The sequence below is a fragment of the Alligator sinensis genome, unplaced genomic scaffold (genome assembly GCF_000455745.1).
Source record: "Alligator sinensis unplaced genomic scaffold, ASM45574v1 scaffold781_1, whole genome shotgun sequence".
In the NCBI taxonomy this organism is placed as follows: Eukaryota; Metazoa; Chordata; order Crocodylia; family Alligatoridae; genus Alligator; species Alligator sinensis.
In genome coordinates this window covers 2622637-2641345 of record NW_005841845.1, presented here as the reverse complement: position 1 = coordinate 2641345, position 18709 = coordinate 2622637, and the positions used below count along the sequence as shown (strand labels likewise).

Here is an 18709-nt window from a genome sequence, read left to right as displayed (position 1 = left end):
AGAGCGGCTGAAGGAGCTGATCGGCATCGTGAACAGGTGCGTGGTCCCCTGCCGGCACTCCCTCCCTACCCCAGTGGTTTTGAAGACTGTGGTTCCTCTTGGCCATGCAGCCATGGACTGCGGTAGTGTGACCCAGCGCCCCCCCACAACCTGCACGGTGGATGTGGGCAGCTCCCTACAGCCCCTCGCTCCTCACCATGCGTCTGAGCGGCCTCCACCTCATGTAGGAGGGTTTGGATGGGGCTGATCCTGCTCGAGGCAGCGGGTCAGACTAGATGTGGTCCCTTCACTGCTTTAGGATTTTTGTGTGCATCGGTGGCCCCCCAAATCCCTCTGGGGAGACGCAGGAAGCCAAAACTGGAGGGAAAGCCCAGAGACCCCAGCTCCTGCCACAGCCAGAGAGATGCGGGGTGGAAGTGGTGGCTGGATGGGAGCCCAGGGGCTACAGGTTAAGCCCTTGCAGACTGTGTGCGCGGCTTCGGGCTGCCCAGCCATAAACTGTTGCCCTGCTGGCCCTTGCAATGCACTTGTGAGGGAAAGGCCATGAGGAGCAGGTGAGTCATCTGGGATCCATGTGGCGCTGGGGAGTTCGGGGCAGCAATTGGGAGTCTCTGATAGGACCCCTCTCATGACCCCTCCACACCCCTCGGCCAAGCAGGACCTGTCTCTGCCTCAGCGCAGGGCCCAAAACCAGGACCCCTGCGGTGGATCAGAGCGGCAGCTTCTCATGTCCTTAGGGACTCATGCAGCAGGCTCAGCGGGGCCCTCACATCTAGTCCATCCTCTGCTTGAGGCAGGCTCAACTCTGTCCAAACCATCCCAGCCAAACTTAGCCTAACCTGCTCTTAAGGCTTCCTGTGACAGAGAGATGCCAAAGCCTCTTTGGGTAGTCTGTTCCAGCGCTAACCCACCCCTTTAGCTCTTCTCCCTTTCCTTCCTGAGATCTAACATCAAATATCTTCCTAAGATGCTGGAAACCAGCCCGTTTTGTCCCGGCACTTGTGGACACGCAAAATAGTTGATCGCCATCCTCTTACTAGGCACCGTTTTGTGGTTGACAACTCTTCCCAAATCCCCAGACCTCTTCTTCATGATCTCCACGGGGATCACACTGAAAAGCTGGGGGCGAGCTCTGGTTTTCATGCATCTCATCTCCGTCTCCTTTGCAGATGTTTAATCAGGAGGACGTCGGACATTCTCTCCAAGTACCTGCCCGTGAAGATCGAGCAGGTGGTATGCTGCAGGTACGTGCGCCCCACGTCCCCTGTGGGGAGAAAGGCAATGCCGTGGTGACTTCAGGGCCTGGGATGTCAGGGTCCCCCTCATTACCCAGTCCCTGTGGGAAAGATCCCATCAGCTAGGAGCATGTCTCCTTGACCTGAAGTGCAGGTGGAGGAAGGAGATGGCGTTGGAGTCATGGCTTATGTGTAGCAGGCTCAGCTTATGTCCTTGTGTCCCAGGCTGACGCCCCTCCAGGCCCAGCTGTACAAGAACTTCCTGAAGCAAGCGAAGCCGGTGGAAGAGCTGAAGGGTGGGAAGATCAGCGTCTCCTCCCTCTCCTCCATCACCTCCTTGAAGAAGCTCTGCAACCGTGAGTTGGGGCTGGGCAGGACAACGCCATTATGGCTGTTGCATTATCTGCATTGCTGGAAAGCCCGCGGTGTTCCCTTGAACCCTGCAGGAGCTCATAATACGATGTGACCTGCAGCGGTCACGTCTAGTCCCGTGGGCTACACACCAGCGACACTGTTGCGGTGCAAATCAACCCCGCTTCTGGAGGTGGGGACTAGAGCCTGGGACCTGTTCACCGCCAACCCTGGGCCTCTGTGCAGAGGTTTCCTGCAGCTTGCAGCAGTCACAGGACCCTCCTCCCTGAGGACCTGTCACTGAGTGAAGCAAACTATGCTTCATACACACCCGAGATGCAACTGTACCGTGAGGATATAGCAACCGTGCTGCTGCTGTCCGAGAGGGAGACCTGCCCCTGCCCAGGCAGCTGTGGTGGTTTCCAAGTCTGGTTTTTATTCTTCAGACCCTGCCCTGATCTATGAGAAGTGCGTGGAGGAGGAGGAGGGCTTTGTCGGAGCGATGGACTTGTTCCCTGCTGGCTATAGCACCAAGTCACTGGAGCCCCAGCTCTCAGGTACCCGTGCAGCAACTCGATTTCCGCTGGAAGGGGGCACGGGGCTGTGTTGAGCGATGCTTCAGGGTGGCTTCTCCAAAGAGAGGAGGGCATCTCCTTGTCCTTCTCTAATCCCATCACTACTCTAGATCTCAAACGTGGGTTACTGTTGGCTGCACTACAGAAGGGATGTGGACAAATTGGAGAGAGTCCAGGGGAGGGCAGTGAAAATGGTTGTGGGGCTGGGGAATGTGACTTGTGAAGAGAGGCTGAGGGAACTGGGCTGATTTAGTCTGGAGAAGAGAAGGCTGAGGGGGGATTTAATAGCAGTTTTCAACTCCCTGCAGGGGGGCTGCAAAGAGGATGGAGCTGGGCTGTTCTCAGTGGGGCAGATGACAGGAGGAGCAATGGGCTCAAGTTGCAGCAAGGGAAGTTGAGGTTAGATATTAGGAAAAATGTTCTCACTAGGAGGGCAGTAAAGCACTGGAAGAGGTTACCCAGAGAGGAGGTGGAGTCTCCATCTGTGGAGGTTTTGAAGACCTGGGTAGACAAAGCCTTGGTTGGGATGATGGAGGTGGGGCTGGTCCCACTTCGAGCACGGGGTTGGACTAGATGTGACCTCCTGAGGTCCCTTGCAGCCCTCATTTTCTATGATTATGGAGAAAGCGAGGCACAGAGAATGTGGCTTGCTTTCACTGACCTGAGGACAGCACCCAGGCACTTGGCTGCCAGTCCTGTGCCCAGTGCGTTGGACCCTGGTGCCTCCCTCCCTGGTACGTTTAATGACAGGCAAATGTTTTTTCCCCAGGGAAGATGCTGGTTCTGGATTACGTCCTGGCGGTCACTAGAAGCACCAGCAATGACAAGGTCGTGCTGGTCTCCAATTACACCCAAACGCTGGACCTGTTTGAGAAGCTCTGCCGGAGTAGGAGGTTTGCCTCTAGGCTTGCTTTATGAACTCTTGTATGTACAGTCTGAACCAGTGGTTGTCAACCAGGGTGTTGGGGTACCCTTGGGTGCCTCAAGACCCTTCCCAGGGTATTGCAGGTGCCATGCAACACTAGCACGAGTAGGTGTGCAAACATGATTCACAAGAGAAACCCGGAGTTTTCTAGTGGGAATTCGGAGCGTTAGAAACATCCTGTTGCGGTCCAGCGTTTTTGCAGCAACTGAATTGCTCTCGTGCTTCTCTGTGGTCAACAAATGACAATTGAGAGCTGGCATTTTCCAAGCGGTGCCATGAGCCTGCAAACCTTGAGAGCCACCTTTCGGATCCATACGTTGAATTATCTGTTGAGATGTCTTCTTGCAGCGCCTCTTGTCTTAAATTGTAGTTCAGGAGCCTCCCTCTGAAGCTGATGTGACCCACTTGGTCTTGGCTTCCAGGGGGAGGCTCTGCTCCTCTGTGTAAAGTCTCCAAGCCTGGCCTCCAGTCACAAGGCTGCTCACTGGAGCTGCTGTTGTCCCTCTTAGAGTTTTTCCTCCCCTTTTAAGGCCTGTTAGATGGAGGCGGTATTGTGAACCCACTAAATATTGTATCCTGTCCCAGGTACTTATACGTCCGACTGGACGGCACCATGTCTATTAAAAAGAGAGCGAAGATTGTGGAGCGATTTAACAGCCCCTCTGTAAGTAGAGCTTCCCTGACCCCACACCCTTCTCGTGGGAGATGCAAATGATTGAGAAGCGGCGGGTTTTATGTAATCCAAGCGTCTCTCGACCTGCAGAGCCCTGAGTTCATCTTCATGCTCAGCAGCAAAGCCGGCGGCTGCGGCTTAAATCTGATTGGAGCAAACAGACTCGTCATGTTTGACCCAGACTGGAATCCAGCCAATGACGAGCAAGCCATGGCTCGGGTCTGGAGGGACGGCCAGAAGAAGACCTGCTATATCTACAGGCTGCTCTCGGTAAGTCTCCTGCCCACCCCCAGGCTGCAGGATCCCGAAGTGCATTTTGTGGCTGGGCAGCAGGGACGGCGTGGGAGCTTCCAAGCTGGTGAAGCCAGTAAGAGTGGAGTCACTACTGGGTTCAGTGGAGTTGCTCCTGGGTCTTGGGGACAGAGAAGTGACTGAAGCTTTAGGGATGAGAAGCTCCGCATCGGATGCTGGATGGTAGAGAGGCCACAGAGCTTTGTAAAGATCTGCCTGGTGGCGAATGGGTCTGGCTGCTGGGAGAACTTGTGGCGGGTCCCGAGAGAGGACTCTTCGTCCTCAGGGGCCAGCCTCGCTCCTGGAAGCCCCCCGTGTGTGTCTGCTGGAGGGTGCCCGTGCAATGGGTGATGCTGCAGCCCATGGGGGTATAAACTACCAGAGCAATGAGAACAGGTGACTCCCATGCCCGTGCCTCGTGGTGCAGCATTCATGCTGGCATTCGCGCCGGCACCATAGTGTTTCCAGGCCAAGCTTGGCATGGGGAAATTGCTTGCAATAATTATCAGGCTGTTGCAGCCACAGGGTGAGTCTGCGGTTGGAATTTGGCTGCCTTGCTACTCCCGCCTTGTCTGGCAGCCCTCCTGTGTCTTGCCATAAGCAGGTAGAGTGGGGTTCATGCAGAGACGGGAGCTGGCCGAGGGTGCGGCATGGCGTGGCGTTAGTGATGTCTCTCGTGTCCTCCCAGCCAAGTGTTCAGTGGCTCTAGGCAGCAGGTGGTACAAGAAGCCATCAGATCCCTGTGGAGCTCTTCATAAAGATGTGTCCGTGCCGGCATCCTGGCTCTGTTCCCTCTCTCTCATCTGTTCTCTCGTAGACAGGGACAATAGAAGAGAAGATCTTCCAGCGGCAGACCCACAAGAAAGCACTCAGCAGCTGCGTGGTGGACGAGGAGCAGGATGTGGAGAGGCACTTCTCACTGGGGGAGCTGAGAGAGCTGTTCACGCTCAACGAGACCACAGCCAGCGATACCCACGACAAGTACGGCTGGACCCGCCGCGAGGGGCTGGGTTAGCTAGCGGCTGGGCTCTCAGCAGCAGCTGACGAGCCCAGAGGCTGCAAGTCAAGCCGCCAGCACTCCTGGTTGCTGAATGCTGCTTGCAAAGCCATTTGGGCTCATGTAATTATGGATCAGCTGATTCAAAATTCCCTCGGGTTGAAGGAGTGATTAGAGTAGAAGGGTCTCGTGTCTGTAGGTGGGTGGGCAAATCAATCCATGTCTAGTAATGGAGAGATTAACATTTCCTAGCCACCTTCTGATTTCAAAAGCTCTCCTGTCCCAGGTGATATTCTTGAACACCCATCTCCATCGGCCCGTCTGCTTGCAGCAAGCGGCAACTCCCTCAGGGGGGATTCAGGGTAAGATCTTGAGGGGAATAGAAGTTATCTGAATGCACCCTTCTCTGTCGGGCTGTCTGGTCCGCACACCTCCGTCGCTGGAGGATTATTCCCTGCTTGACCTCTGAACGGTGGCTCACCTAGTTTGCAGTGACCCCTATGACTTGGGAGCTTCCTGGCTAAGAGGTGTTTTTTGTTGGGTGCCATAATGCCAGGCTCAGAACATCTTTCAGGGATATATGTTGTAGCCGGGTTGGTCTAAGAAACAGAGACAAACAAAACTCTTGGCCTAGAGGTGATATCTTTTATTAGACCAACTAAATAGTAGCAAAAAAAAAATCCTTTCTTTGCAAGCTTTCGGGTCCAAACATCCTTTGTCAGGCTATGCAGAATTCAGATTGTAAAAGTTCTCCTAGGCAGAAAAGAAACTTCATTTCACACAGGGCTCAGAGCAGTTTTATATGGGATCCTGCCTTGACTTGAGTACGAGCTTCCGTGTTTCAAGTCAGTGGCATCAGCCGCCCAAAACAGAGGACGGGACGGTAGATCCTCAGAGTTAATGATGGACTTAGCTTCTGTGCAAGGGAAGAAAAAGGCTCCTGGAAGGGAAAAGGCTTTTCTAATAGCAATGGTTTTCGACTGATGTGCCCACATTATGGTGGGCTTTGATTTGGCACATCACGGCTGCTTAGGGCTTGGGCAGAGGCCTTTTGGCTTCCCCAGCAGTGCTATTTACCTGGGAAATGAAATGCTTTTTGGGACTGTGCTGGAGCCACTGCTAGTTCTGTATCGATTCTCTCCTCTGCTGCGCTTTGAATGCGGGTCAGGCATTCGCCAAACGTGTGAATGCTGCAGAGCCGAGAGGTTTTCGGGCATGTGAAGAATCGCACAAATGACCCGTTACACATTCGCGGTCCCTTGCAAACGGGACTGATGGTAGCAAGCTAACCCAAAGCTGCCGGGCTGCTCTCCGGGGGGCTTACGCCATCTCCGTTGCAGCTCCCCTAGCACAGATCTGAACCGGGCAGTCTGTGCCCAGCACAGGAGGTCTAGAGTGAGCCCCCGACCCTTGCCAACATAATGCCCTTGCTGTTGCAGGATCAAGTGCCGGCGCTGCGTGAACGGCCACCAGGTCAGGTCCCCTCCGGAGGGATCTGACTGCACGTCTGACCTCTCGCAGTGGAACCACTGCGCCGAGAAGCGCGGGCTCCAGGACTCGGTGCTGAAGGCCGCCTGGGACGCTGCCGTCACCTTCACGTTCCACCACCATTCCCACGAGGAGCAGCGAGGGATTCCTTAGCAGGCCGCCTGCCCTAGGGAGGAGGGAAGGCTCCTATGGAAGTCAAGCCCGTTTCAGCAGCTGTCTGAGAGACCCCCACGGCAGCATATGCTGCATCTATAATGGGACCACACTGGTCTGGTTTCTCTGAGCAGGAAGAGCTTTCTAGCCTGCCTGGAGCAGCAGGAAGCACCTGGCAGTATTTGTGGCGTCGCTCTTTGACTTGGCTACGGTGCGCTTCATTCACTTGGGACATTTGAACAGCGTCAGATCCTGCCTCCTATGATAGCAGGCATGCAGGATGCTGGTACCACACAGTTGGCACCCGGTGCCTTTTATCCAGGAGAGCCCCATTGCAGGTAGCAAAGCGCCCTCTTCGGATTGATGGTAATAGCTAGTTGCCACTACTACGTGCATTAGTTCTGGGGTGTCAAACGTATGCCCCTGTGGGTCAGATCCAGCCTGCAGAGCCATGCCACAAGGCTGTGGGGCTGGGGCTCACTGCTGAGAATTGGGGTATGTTGCTCCATGCTGTATTAACCCCTATAGCTCCCTGACATGGCTTGCCCTTCTGCCAGAGGTGGATCCAGATCCAGCCTGAGGCCAAACCTGCTTGACCCCCCCCCACCCCTGCTCTAGAGGCCATAACTAGTGGCTGATAAGGTGCAGGTGTGTTATGAAACCTGAGTCTTGCAGGTTATTCTAAAAACAAGATCTCCACCCAAGATCAGTCCAGGTGATGAAGTCATTTAAACCATGACTTTCCCAAACAGCTGGTCAATTGGGCATCCACTTCGAGACACTTTAGCTTGTTTTTTGTTTTAAACTTGAAATACACGGTTTAACGTAACTACAGAAAACGTTGGTCTTCATTTTATTTTTAGGAGGAAAAATCCACCTGATCTGATTTGCAGCAGCAGGCTTTTTAGTGAGATTTTCCCTTATCGTACAGTCGAAAGAGTTCGTAGCAATGCAACGATTCCACTCAACTGCCTTTTTATTATAAAATAAAGTTGCTGAAGGATAATGAAAACTCACTTTTGTTTAAAACCTCTTTGTAAAATAAGCACGTACGACACTTGCCAGGATGCATACAAACTTGGGGAGGAGAAATTCCTGCCACAGGTGTTGGTAAAAGTTTGTGAGCAATGCTGAGGCTGCTTTTTATTCTGCTAATGGGCATTTATAAGACCATCTCATTCTGCTGAGGAAAGGGGCTTTGATTATTTTGCTAATTGCAAATTTGACAGAGGGATGTTATGTTCCAAACTACCACAAGCAAATGAAAGTGTGTTGGGGCACTAATTGACCATTCAGTAACAGCTCGGAGCCTCAGTCTCCTGCTGGAGGTTAGCTCAAATATATCTGGCAGAAGCACCTTATTTCTGTCCCGAATCCTCAGGTCCCCTCTGCTCTGATCGGTTCTCTACTGCTGAGTTTCTACCCCGTCCCCTAATCACACTTCTGCCTCTCCAGCTGCACCATGAGTTACATGATCAATTCTGTGCACAGTGCAAGAAAGATCCCCTTGCTTTTTCCCTCAGCCCAGTGTCAGCTGAGCCTGCCTAATGCTTCCCTCCCCTCTGAAATACAATGGAAAAGGAGCCCTGGGGGCAATGTCCCTGTGGAATCTGAAATCAAGGTAGGAGGCTGCTTGGCAGGTCCTGCCCATCACATCACGCTGATGTAGTCGGCAAAGGCCTGGGAGGAGTCCCACGTGTCGCTGACTACGCTGCACACGGCTCTGAGGCGCTGGAGCGCCTCCTGTGCTGTTGCAACGTCCTGGTCCAGCCAGTTCTGGAAGAGGCGAAGGTGGGTGAATTTGGCCCGCTCGCCTCGCTGCAGCAGGTGGCTCTCCAGCTTCTTGGTGAACTCCAGGAGTCCGTCAGGCTTAATGCAGTTGGAGCTGTCGGAGGGGAAGAAAATTCAGGGTGAAATATCTGCCTGCAAATTGGGAGTTGCTTGAGATCAGGCAAGTGCTTGCCCTTTTGCATCTATTATCCGCTGCCTACGTTGGATTATTAACATCTGTGTGTGTATCCAGTGGATACAGGCCACTCTTATCTAGCTGAGCCCTTGCAAACAGCTGAGATGTCTCTGTTCTCCCACCAGCTCTCACTTAAGCAGTGGTCCTGTTGCCCTCTAGAGCTGGTCCCTCTGGTTCATTCTTTGTGTCTGTTCAGATAGTCTGCAGAGGCACCTCGGGAAGAAATTTAAATCTTGGGCATCTCCAGGAAGCGACAACAGCCAAGCGTTCTCTCCAAGTCTTTCTCCGTTCATCCTGGGAGAAAGCCTTTTGCCTTGGGATCATAAAAGGGCACTTACACACATGCGGGGAGGTCTGCTCGAGCACATAAATACATGCTAGCTGGCAGCACTGCGTGTCATATGCATCAGTGGCACGGCAAGTGTCAGTGCTGAGAAAGTGGCAGTGGTGCACTTTTAACTAAAACCTGTTTGATGTGCTTTAGTTCAAAGCTCACCGCCACCATTTTCTCAATGGCGCCTGCTTCCGATGTAGCGCTGGGCACGTGTAAAAATGCCCAGACATCCACCATAAGTCTTTATGATGTACGTTGGGTAAACTTGAACCCCTAGACTCCCTCCCAGGTGCCACTCCTCCCACTTCCAGCTGCTGCCAAAGGTGGGCTTCCCTTCCCACCTCTGGCTCGCACTTGTTCCTGCCTCCAGAGATAGGAGAGCACACCTGTTGGGAGCCAGGGGTTCTGGCATCCAGGTGACCCTGTGAGGGAGAGCTCCAAGTGCATTGAGCATGGGGAGGAGGTGCAGCTAAGACCCACACGCAGCAGGGGAGATGCATGGGGTGACTGCAGGAACCCATGCACTGTGCAGTGCAGGGGGCCTGTGGCCCCTACAGATATAGTTCCTGGCTGCCGAGAAGCTGGACAGCTCTCTACTAACATTTTGCCCTAGTGACACTGCTGTATGTTTGTGCAGTTACTGCAGTTCAGGCCGCGTTCACTTGCTGGCTGAGCAGCAGCAATGCAGCTAGGAAGGATGACACCCGATACAACTGATCCATATCAAACCTCAGGACAACTAGCCCCAACGGAGCGGGGAGGGTAACTGAAGGGATAGGATTAAAGGCAACAGAATACCTGACATCCAGCTGGCAGATGGAAGAGGATGAATCTTCAGAGAAAATATCTGCTAAAGCAACCAGCCGGTGATTGCCTAACAATAGAGAAACAGAGTGACGTGAGCGGTGAGCACTTGTGGCAGGCATCCAGGGAGGGAGGAAGGTGTGCCTGCTGCAGCACGGAGGCAGCTTAAGCACTGTCACTGCTGGCAAACTGCTGTGGAAACTAGCCTAAGAGCACACGGAAAAAGGAAAGAGTTGTGAATCCCTGAATTTTGGGCTCATTCAGACTGGAGGCCAACAGGTTCTGTGCCCAGCTGGACCGGGGTTTTTCAGCAAATAAGTCTGCTTGCCAAAAACATCATTTGGCAGAACTAAGTGTTTGTCAGTTTGACATCATTTTTCATCCAAGAAAAGTCGAACGCAAAACTGGAAAGACTTTTTTTTTTGTTTGCTGCCTTTACTGAGCAAAAGGTTTTGTTTTCAATACTGCCAATGGTCAAGGTGAATCCAGGAAAGAAAATATTTCAGTTGACCCAAAACCACACCTTTGTTTTGGACTGACAGGAGTTCCTGTCCGTGTTTCTTCCCCTTGAGTTTGCCTAGGAAACTGAAGACCTTGTTTAAGCTAGTCCAGGCCCATAAGATTTCTTGTGCCATCCAAGTCTTTATCTCCCCTGCACCTTTACCTGCTCCCAAAACAATGGTCAAAGCATTAGCAGAGCCAGGTGCCGGAACAAACTCGTTAGGAATCATAACTCCAGAAAGGTCTTTTAAGAAGAGCCAAGTCCTGCTGGTTAAGTTGGTGCAGAAGCAAAGGGTCTCTACGGTTCACTTGCCTAAAAGCGAATGGTTTCAGCTTCATTTCTCCCCAGTGCCCACCAGACAACCGTTCAGTCACGTCTGGTCTCCTGCCTGTGTCAATTGTCAATAGCAGCATTTTCAGAGACTACGCGCAGGAGTTTTATCGACTGAAGAGCTGCTGCACTAGGCTGAAATTACCCACCTACTTCCCTATCCCACAGAAAACAGAAGTCATCAGACAGTGGTTATTGTGCTTCCTCACCCCACTATGTGTTGAGCAATGGCTCTGAGCCATCCTGGAAGGCAGCAAGCAGGGAGCTTGTCTAATGTAGCCACCCGTTTCATTGCACTCTTGGTACGTACCAAGTCTGTTTCCAGGTAGTTTGAGGCTCTTCAGAGATGAATTTCTCTTCACTACATTGATTATTTCAGAGAGGAACTCAGCGGTGGAGCTTTCAAACAGCCGGCAAAAGGAGAATGTGATTTCTGCCAAAAAACACAGACCAGTCAATACCTTTGTGCTGTACGTGTAGTTATGGGACATTATTTAATACTTCAGTTACTACTGCAGACATCCTTAAGTACCTATTTAATGTAGAAGAACAAAAAATCCTGGCTGGGTGCCCAGGGACAAGTTTAAAGGGGATGCTGTAGGTAGGGCTATGGAACACAAAGTCCTGGAAAAAGCAGATCTGAATTAGGTCACGTGATTTTGTTACACGGCTGATGTACCAATGTGCGTAGCAGCAAAAGCAAGACACCGTTGTCTCCGTTATATGAACTGGCTATGGACCCAGCCCTTGCATTAGCTGAGAACATCAAAGCTTGTGCTTTCTCATTCCTCTGAAAATTACAATTTCTTTTCCCCACCTTAGACACAAAGAAAACTGGGGCTCTCTCTTGGATAAATCTCAGGGAGCCACACCATCAACCTCTGCATTCAAAGTAGTCCTTCCAGACAAGAGTTTACCTTGGAGAATGGGGTCCTGAAGCAGGAGGAGGACTTCTTCCTGATGGTCAGCCAGGTTGACATCATGGAAGCTCAGCTTCTTCAGGTCTGGGTTGCGCTCTGCCAGGAGGAGTGGATCAGTAAAGGATCCTATGCCTGTGTTAAAAAAGCCTGGAGCCGCCTGCTGCCTAATGCTCGCTCAGCCGGATGTCGTGGGGAGTACGGGGGCACTTCTCAGTGACAAATTCTGCTGTCAGATTCATGCAGGGCAGCAACACGTCCCCATCACTTTTGGCTAAACCAAGACAGGGAAGAAAATCCCTACTGGTTTTGTGATTCTGCATCGCTGTGGGACCAGGTGTGTGCACGGCCCAGAGAAAAACCCAGAAATCAAGTTTTCAGCCCCCTAAACTAAGTGCCAAAGTGAGGCACTTGTGAAAGGAACCCAAAGCTTGCAGCTCCAGGCCACAGAAAAGCACACACTAGGACTGTAAGGGGGGGGGAAAGAAACTGATGGGAGCATGCACAAGTTGCTTGTGGAGGACTATTATACTTTCAGCATGAGATGCTCTTTTGATGGTTTTTAGCAGGGTACCTTTGAGTGCCTGCAGAAGCAGCCCGAACTCCTGGGGACATGGCAGTGCTGCGCTATCTAGGGACAGCTGCTGGAGAGACCTCGAGGCTTTCAACACAGGCAGCAGGAGCGCAGTCTGCAGCGGCTCTCTGGGGAACCGGATCTCCAGCTGTTCCAGGCAGCTCTCTGTGGAGCAGGGAGAAAAAGGTTCTGCTTGTCAACACATTCCTGCAAAATACACCTGAATCCCAGAGAAGCTGTCCTCTGCCAGCACGGGCTTGTCATTCAGATGTGCAGGCCACGCCGATTGCCAGGCATCTGGGCCTACAGGACCGTAATGAGTATAAGCATCCCAGGAGGAAAGTCTGAAGTCCCGTTCCAAAAGTGCTTGGAGGCCCACGTACCAGCCATTTCAATCAGACACAAAAGCCTGATGCTACGTCTATGCTGTGGCTGAAGGAACAACCCCCACCCACCTTCTCCTTTGGTGTGCAGAAGCAACGTGGCAGGGGCACCTCAGGTTGTCACTCACCAGTATGGTACTGGGGGCCACCCCTCAGGGTGTCCTCCCTACCTTTCTGCCAGGGTTTATGGTCTGGGAGCAGGAGTGGAAGGCTGGGGCTTATTCCCTCAATGGAGCATCCAAGCCTTCTACTGCCTGCCGTAGACATGCTTCATAAGTGCCCAACTCCCATTTTGAACAATAACCTCTTAGTCTCCGCTATCATGGCAGCAAGTGGAGTTTTCCCTCTGCTCCCCAGGGTTTGATAGATCAGTCGATAACATGCGCCAAAGCGGGTGTGAAGAGAAAGCCAGTGCCAGCCTTGGTGATCCTGTGTAACATGCTGCTCATGCAATGCACTGGGATGTGGGATGGTAGGCACTTTCTACACCCGCTGCAGGCTCTGTCTGGCCTTGCAAATGCTGCCATTGTGCTCTGTTGATATTTCACATGTCAACTACAGACACTTCTTGGGAATGATTTAAATCAGACATATTCACCTCCCAGCCCGTGGGCCAGGTCTGGCTCAGAGCCACGTCATCTTGCCCACTAGGCTCTCCAAGGGTCCAGACATTTGATGCGGGGGGGAGCATTAATCACTATTTCCCTGGTGCCAAGTATCCAGACCCATGGGGAGCCCTGCAAGCCGGTTAACGTGGCCCTGCGCATCTGATCGCAACAGTGTGCATCCAGACCTGGACACACAGGGTTGAACCAGCATGCTGGACGCCACCCATGGATTGACCTCGCACGCTGGCCCTGTGCAGATGGACTCCACACTACTCATCTAGCCCATGGGGCCAGAAAATCAGGTGCCACCGGTTTAGACAGGGCTGATCCTAAGATTTCCTAACAGCTTTTCTAGCCCTGCTTTTCCATGATTCAAAAGGAGACTGAATACATGCCTTGCTGGGGTTATTTGACCCAGTCTTTCCTGCCCAGAGCAGCAGGGCTGGACCTGACGATCTCATGAGGTCCCTTCCAGACCCAAACTTCTGTGAATCTGCGATTCTATGACTGAATTTTGTGCCCTGTTACAGGGACCTAAATTGGAAAGGAACGGTCACCACTAGCTAAATGCAAGCGGAGCCAGCAGCTGGCCACCTTGCTGTATGCACAAGAAGTGGAGTCTCCTGCTTTCTATACAGAGCAAAATCTCTGTTATTTGGAGCCAGTTCTCTACCTGGGATCTCCTCCAAGGAGCTCAGACTGCCTTCTGGCCTACTCCCCTCGAGGTGGTGTTTGAGGTCGAAGCTGACGGAGAGCGTGCGGAGCCAAGGGAAGGCGCTCAGGATGCAGCGAACAAGCTCCACCGAAGGGACGTGTGAGAAGACATCACTCACACGCACCACGCGAAGGCGGTGGTCATTGTGGCGAGACAGGGCCCGGAGCCCAGACAGGATGCAGAAGATATTAGCACCTAGGCCTGAAACCAACAATTCAAGAGAAAGCAAGAGGAGCATCAGATGCATGTGTGTAGATTCAGTACGGCCGACACCAATGCATGGCAGAGGCTATGCAAGTCACTGATGGTTTGATTTTGCTGCTCAACTGAGCATCTGGGGGAAAAGGGTTTTATTCACAAATCAGGACACGTAAGACAGGTTCAACCCCTCCCTCTGACTTGAACCTACATATCCCACCTCCCGGGAATGTGCCCCATCCATGAGGCTGTTGGCTCTTCTGGGATGGGACAGGCCCTCTCTCACCATTCTACTTTGTATAAGCAAACCTTCCCTGGAGTAAGACGGGGAGTCCTCTGGCAAGCTGGGCACACTTGCCACTAGGCCAGGGATTCACAGCATTTTTTTGCCAGGTCAGGGCTGATCAGACTTTGCAAACAGGAAAGCTGACTGAATGCTCAGCCTAACTATCCTCTTCCGTTTCATTTATGCCACTCCTAGCTGTACTGAATTGTTCTGTAAGCCAGTGGGTTTATACAGCCTGGTTCCTTCCTCAAAATGGAAGCTACCATGGGATATTTTTAATGTGCTGTAAGCAATTCCCACTGTTGAAAATCAGACCCTTTTCTTCCCAATTATGTACTGGCATCTTGGCATCTTTTTCCTCCAACATGCCCAGTTCAGGGTTCCCCACTCCTCTTATATATCCTGATGCTACTGACCACGGTTTCTCTGCTGTGTTTCCTACTTAAGCAAGTTCCTGCTGGTTTGAAATACCTTTGATAATGCTTTCTTTAGGGTGAGGTTAATTAAGAGTGCCAGTAATGCCTGTTGCAGCCAACCATCATTTCAGCGCAGATGCCAGCAGCTGTTAGAACTTTTCTTAGGTTGAAAACCAAATTGTTGTACACCTGGAATTAAACATTCTGCTTTTACTAACCATTGTAGGAGAGAACTAGGCTTTCTAAAGAGATCCAAGAGCTCAGCAGGTTACCCAGAGTCCGACACGCGTCCCCGGTCAGAGGGACGGAGAACAACTCCAACGTGGCTATGCTTCGGAAGGGAGCTGCAGCTTTCAGAGAGAGAATCCCAGAAGAGGCTCCTCTTCCCATGCAGCCCAAACTCTCACAGCTAAGATGGTCTGCTGGGGTACTGGCCAAATTATCAAGGTTTTCTCTTTCGTGGACACTTTCATTGAGTGTCTCTCTTGTTGCCTCTCTAGCAACAGTGAAGACAAAGTCATAAAGGTCTTCTGGATCTGCGCACGATCCCCAGTTTCTCCTGGGGCTGCGGCGCTTCCTCCTTGACGAACACTTAAGCTTTCTGCGAGGCGTTCGGAGAGCAGGGCCAGCTGAAGACCTTTCTGATGGGGAAGACGACTCCCTTTCAGCGTTGTAATGTTCGGGGGGCATCGTGCAGCTCACATCATGACACACTCGGTTCCGCAAAGGATGGTTCCTCAAGCCATAAAGCATCGGGGTTTTAAAGCCACCGCTTCCTTTGAGCTCTGTTGAAGCTTTTGGGTCTGGATCGGCTTCCACAGGGACTTTGGTCGAAGCATTTTGGATCTTTATGCTACTGGACTCATGACTACCATGTTGGCCCATCTCTAGTTTCTCAGTATGTCCATGGCACAGATGCTTTGAGTCTACCACGTCATCTTGAGTTGACTTTTGGGTCTGGGAATCAGGTTCCTTTCTGCAAAGACTGCATGGGCCGCAATGGTGCATAAGTGTCTTACTTGGATGCCAAAACCCAGCGCTCATGCTCAGAATGAGGACCAAGAGTACCGTGTCAGGAACAGGCCAGGAATACAGGGACACCTGGTCGACAGCCCCGTGGTGGATCAGGCGATGAAGCAGCAAGCTCAGCGAGTGTCTAATGGACAAGTCGGAGGACAGCAGGTGACGAAACTTCAAGGTTTTCAAGCAGCCGGCCAAGTTTTCTACAACTCTCCGGTTGCGCTCAGCAGTGAGCTCCGTCACCCCCTGCAGCATGTTGAGGATGGTGAGCTGGGTCACGTGTTGCGAGCTGTGGAGCAAGGGTGAAAAACGATCGTCGTTCAGCCGCTGATCTGAAGAAACATCCAAGACTCCATGAAGGATGTTCGAGAAGAAAGTTTCAAGGAACTTCTTCCTCCAACACGTTATGTGCTGCAATAAAATGATCACAGTTAATTGATCTCCATTTAAAGAAGGGCACAGAACGTATCTAGTGCAGTAGCCCTTCTTGATGGAAGAGGCTGTATAAATACAACATAAAAAGTGATTTCCAGCAAGTCTTGAAGACCCGGATAATACTCTAGTTCCTCACCTCGCAAACACTTATGCACATCAAAAGTCCCAGGAACAACTTTATGCATAATCTCATTAAGCAAGTGAGGTATCTATGAAATTGGGGTGTCAGCTTTGTGTCCTAACACAGCTCGTCAACAGATTTCCAACTCACCTCCGACTTGGGTGGTCTGGTTTTCATTACATCGTTCCAGAGTCTGCGCCATATTGGCTGAGTTGAGAGTCCTGGAAAACAAATCAAATCCTCCATTTCTAAAGCTCCCTTTTCAGGTTTCACAACCATGTTGTACCAAATGAGATTCAAAAGCAGAGCCACGAAATGTTACCTCTTTAGGGGGATAAAATTCAGAGCACTAAATTCTGCCTTTGTTAAAGGGGCATGAAAAAGGTACATGTCTTTTAAAGAATGTTTCCCATCAAACATTTTCGGATGTTACCTGTATATATCATATCCTAGCAAAACTAAAACTAACAATGATCTAATGCGTTTCTCAGCAGTAATGCCACCTTTATCCTCTTAGCTTTTTAAAAAAATTATTCTGGACAACATTTGTTTTCACCGTTAGATTCTCATATACTAGGAAAAGGCAAAATTTCCCTCCACAGCCCCTTCAAAACACGCGCTTGGGGCACAAGTCCTGTTCCTCTGTGAGCACAACCAACTCACTCCCCCCACGTTATACTCTGCTGTCCTTTCACAGCACCCGATGAAGTGAATGTGGGTTCACAAAAAACTTATGTTCTCTCTCCTGCTCTTATCGTTAGCATATAAAAAGCTGCACATCTGTTCTGTCTTGCCACGTCACCTGCTATGCTATTTGCAGACTTCTGAGCTCTTGTTTAAAAAGAGAAAAGATGCACAAAATACTTTGGGCTCTTTAGTCCTGGCTACTTGTGACACACATTACATAATTAACTGGTGAATCGTGCAATAAATATAGACCGGCCACATATTCAAAATAATTATTACATGATAAAAATGACTATCCTGCTATTAAAAAGGAGCCAACAGCTATAAAGTCAGTGCTTTAAAATGCGTAACAGCTCTATAACTCCAGAGTAGGGATGCTTAACCCGTTCTTGATATTAATTTTCTACATTTTTTAGGGGCCCCGTGGGTCAGATAGAATGGCCTGGCACGCCACATCCGACCTGCCCCTGCCATGGACAGACCAGGCACCGGCCCACCAGGCAAGGAGTCTGAGCACCACTGCTCGAGAGCAAACTAGATTCTCTAGCTTTAATCTGAGCACACAATCCTATGCGTCCTACCACAGATTCAGATAATTGAAGCTGGAGAGAAACCAGCTACGGGCTCGTTACACGTTTTCAAGCACCGGTCTGCTCTTTTCCTAGCCGGATGGTCATTTTTAGGCGGGTGCAATCATTACTTTTTATACCCAAATCGATTGTGCGACCAACCGGTCGATTGTGCGAGCTTGACTTGGTCTACGGCCGATGTGGTGCACTCGGGACTTCGCACACGTAGGGTTACCGACTCCGTTCGAATCAATCCTGGGAGGTTTCCACAACGCCAACGTGCCCATGACGCAAGATGAACGTGCAAGAGTATACCCGTTCTTGATTACGGCGTGTAGACGTGACATCAGGAAGGCCAACGCCCACGACTTGGACATTTTAAAAACCCGCTGTATGAATCAGATTCGACATGTCACGTTTCTTTTAACGAATGCCCTCTCATTTATCTCCCTGGTGACTCTCCTGGGGGTTTACACCTAATTCCTGGAGTGTCGGCAACCCTACGTGCAGCCGGTCTACATTTATTGCGCGGTGTAACACCTAATGGGGTGGGAGCTGAGAGACAAACATCTTCTTGTTAGGTGGGCGCCTGTTTAAGAAGCCACCCTGCGGCGGGCAAGTGCCAGCACCTGTTACATATATCGTGCCACTCTGTGCCAAAATGGTGTGATCCCTGTGCAAAGCCACGGGCGCACGGGACGTGTCCTGGCCCGAACATGGCCAAGCAGCCACGAAAATGGCCCGAACATGGCCAAGCAGCCACGAAAATGGCCCGAACATGGCCAAGCAGCCACAAAAATGGCCCGAACATGGCCAAGCAGCCACGAAAATGGCCCGAACATGGCCAAGCAGCCACGAAAATGGCCCGAACATGGCCAAGCAGCCACGAAGGCCCCGTGATGCGCCGACCTTTGCTCGTGGCGGCGTCCTCGGCGCGCTCCAGGTAGTAGACGTTGAGCAGGGGCAGGAGGCCGTGCAGGATGTGGGCGGGCAGCGCTGGGGGGGAGAAACAGGCGTGAGGCGCGGTCGGGAGGAGGGGGCTAATCTGGAGCGGGGCGGCCCCGTGTAAACGCGTCCCCCGGGGACCCCCCCCCTTACCCCAGACCTCGCTCTCCAGGGCCCCCATGCTGGAGCTCACCACAGCCCCGCTCAGCGC

At 51.7% G+C, this 18709-nt stretch overlaps 2 protein-coding genes across 2 annotated transcripts in view; one reads left to right on the top strand and one right to left on the bottom strand.

Annotated features, from left to right (window-relative positions):
* Window positions 1-7508, top strand: part of RAD54L (RAD54 like) — a 35284-nt gene extending 27776 nt beyond the window's left edge. The window contains 9 exon segments of the mRNA XM_006015824.3: window positions 1-36; window positions 1170-1244; window positions 1461-1591; window positions 2033-2143; window positions 2931-3054; window positions 3672-3750; window positions 3850-4029; window positions 4868-5031; window positions 6487-7508. The exon segment at window positions 1-36 is cut by the window's left edge and continues 17 nt beyond it. Of these exon segments, the coding sequence (XP_006015886.1) occupies window positions 1-36; window positions 1170-1244; window positions 1461-1591; window positions 2033-2143; window positions 2931-3054; window positions 3672-3750; window positions 3850-4029; window positions 4868-5031; window positions 6487-6688 (1102 nt within the window). The 3' untranslated portion in view covers window positions 6689-7508.
* Window positions 7509-7646: 138 nt separating this feature from the next.
* Window positions 7647-18709, bottom strand: part of LRRC41 (leucine rich repeat containing 41) — a 12057-nt gene continuing 994 nt past the window's right edge. Inside the window, exons 2-11 of the mRNA XM_006015823.3 lie at window positions 18652-18708; window positions 18463-18549; window positions 16448-16518; window positions 14940-16152; window positions 13780-14022; window positions 12116-12280; window positions 11542-11640; window positions 10935-11057; window positions 9787-9862; window positions 7647-8573 (exon numbers count right to left, since the gene is read on the bottom strand). Coding sequence (XP_006015885.1) covers window positions 8339-8573; window positions 9787-9862; window positions 10935-11057; window positions 11542-11640; window positions 12116-12280; window positions 13780-14022; window positions 14940-16152; window positions 16448-16518; window positions 18463-18549; window positions 18652-18708 — 2369 coding nt within the window. The 3' untranslated portion in view covers window positions 7647-8338. The remainder of the gene's footprint in view (window positions 8574-9786; window positions 9863-10934; window positions 11058-11541; window positions 11641-12115; window positions 12281-13779; window positions 14023-14939; window positions 16153-16447; window positions 16519-18462; window positions 18550-18651; window position 18709) is intronic.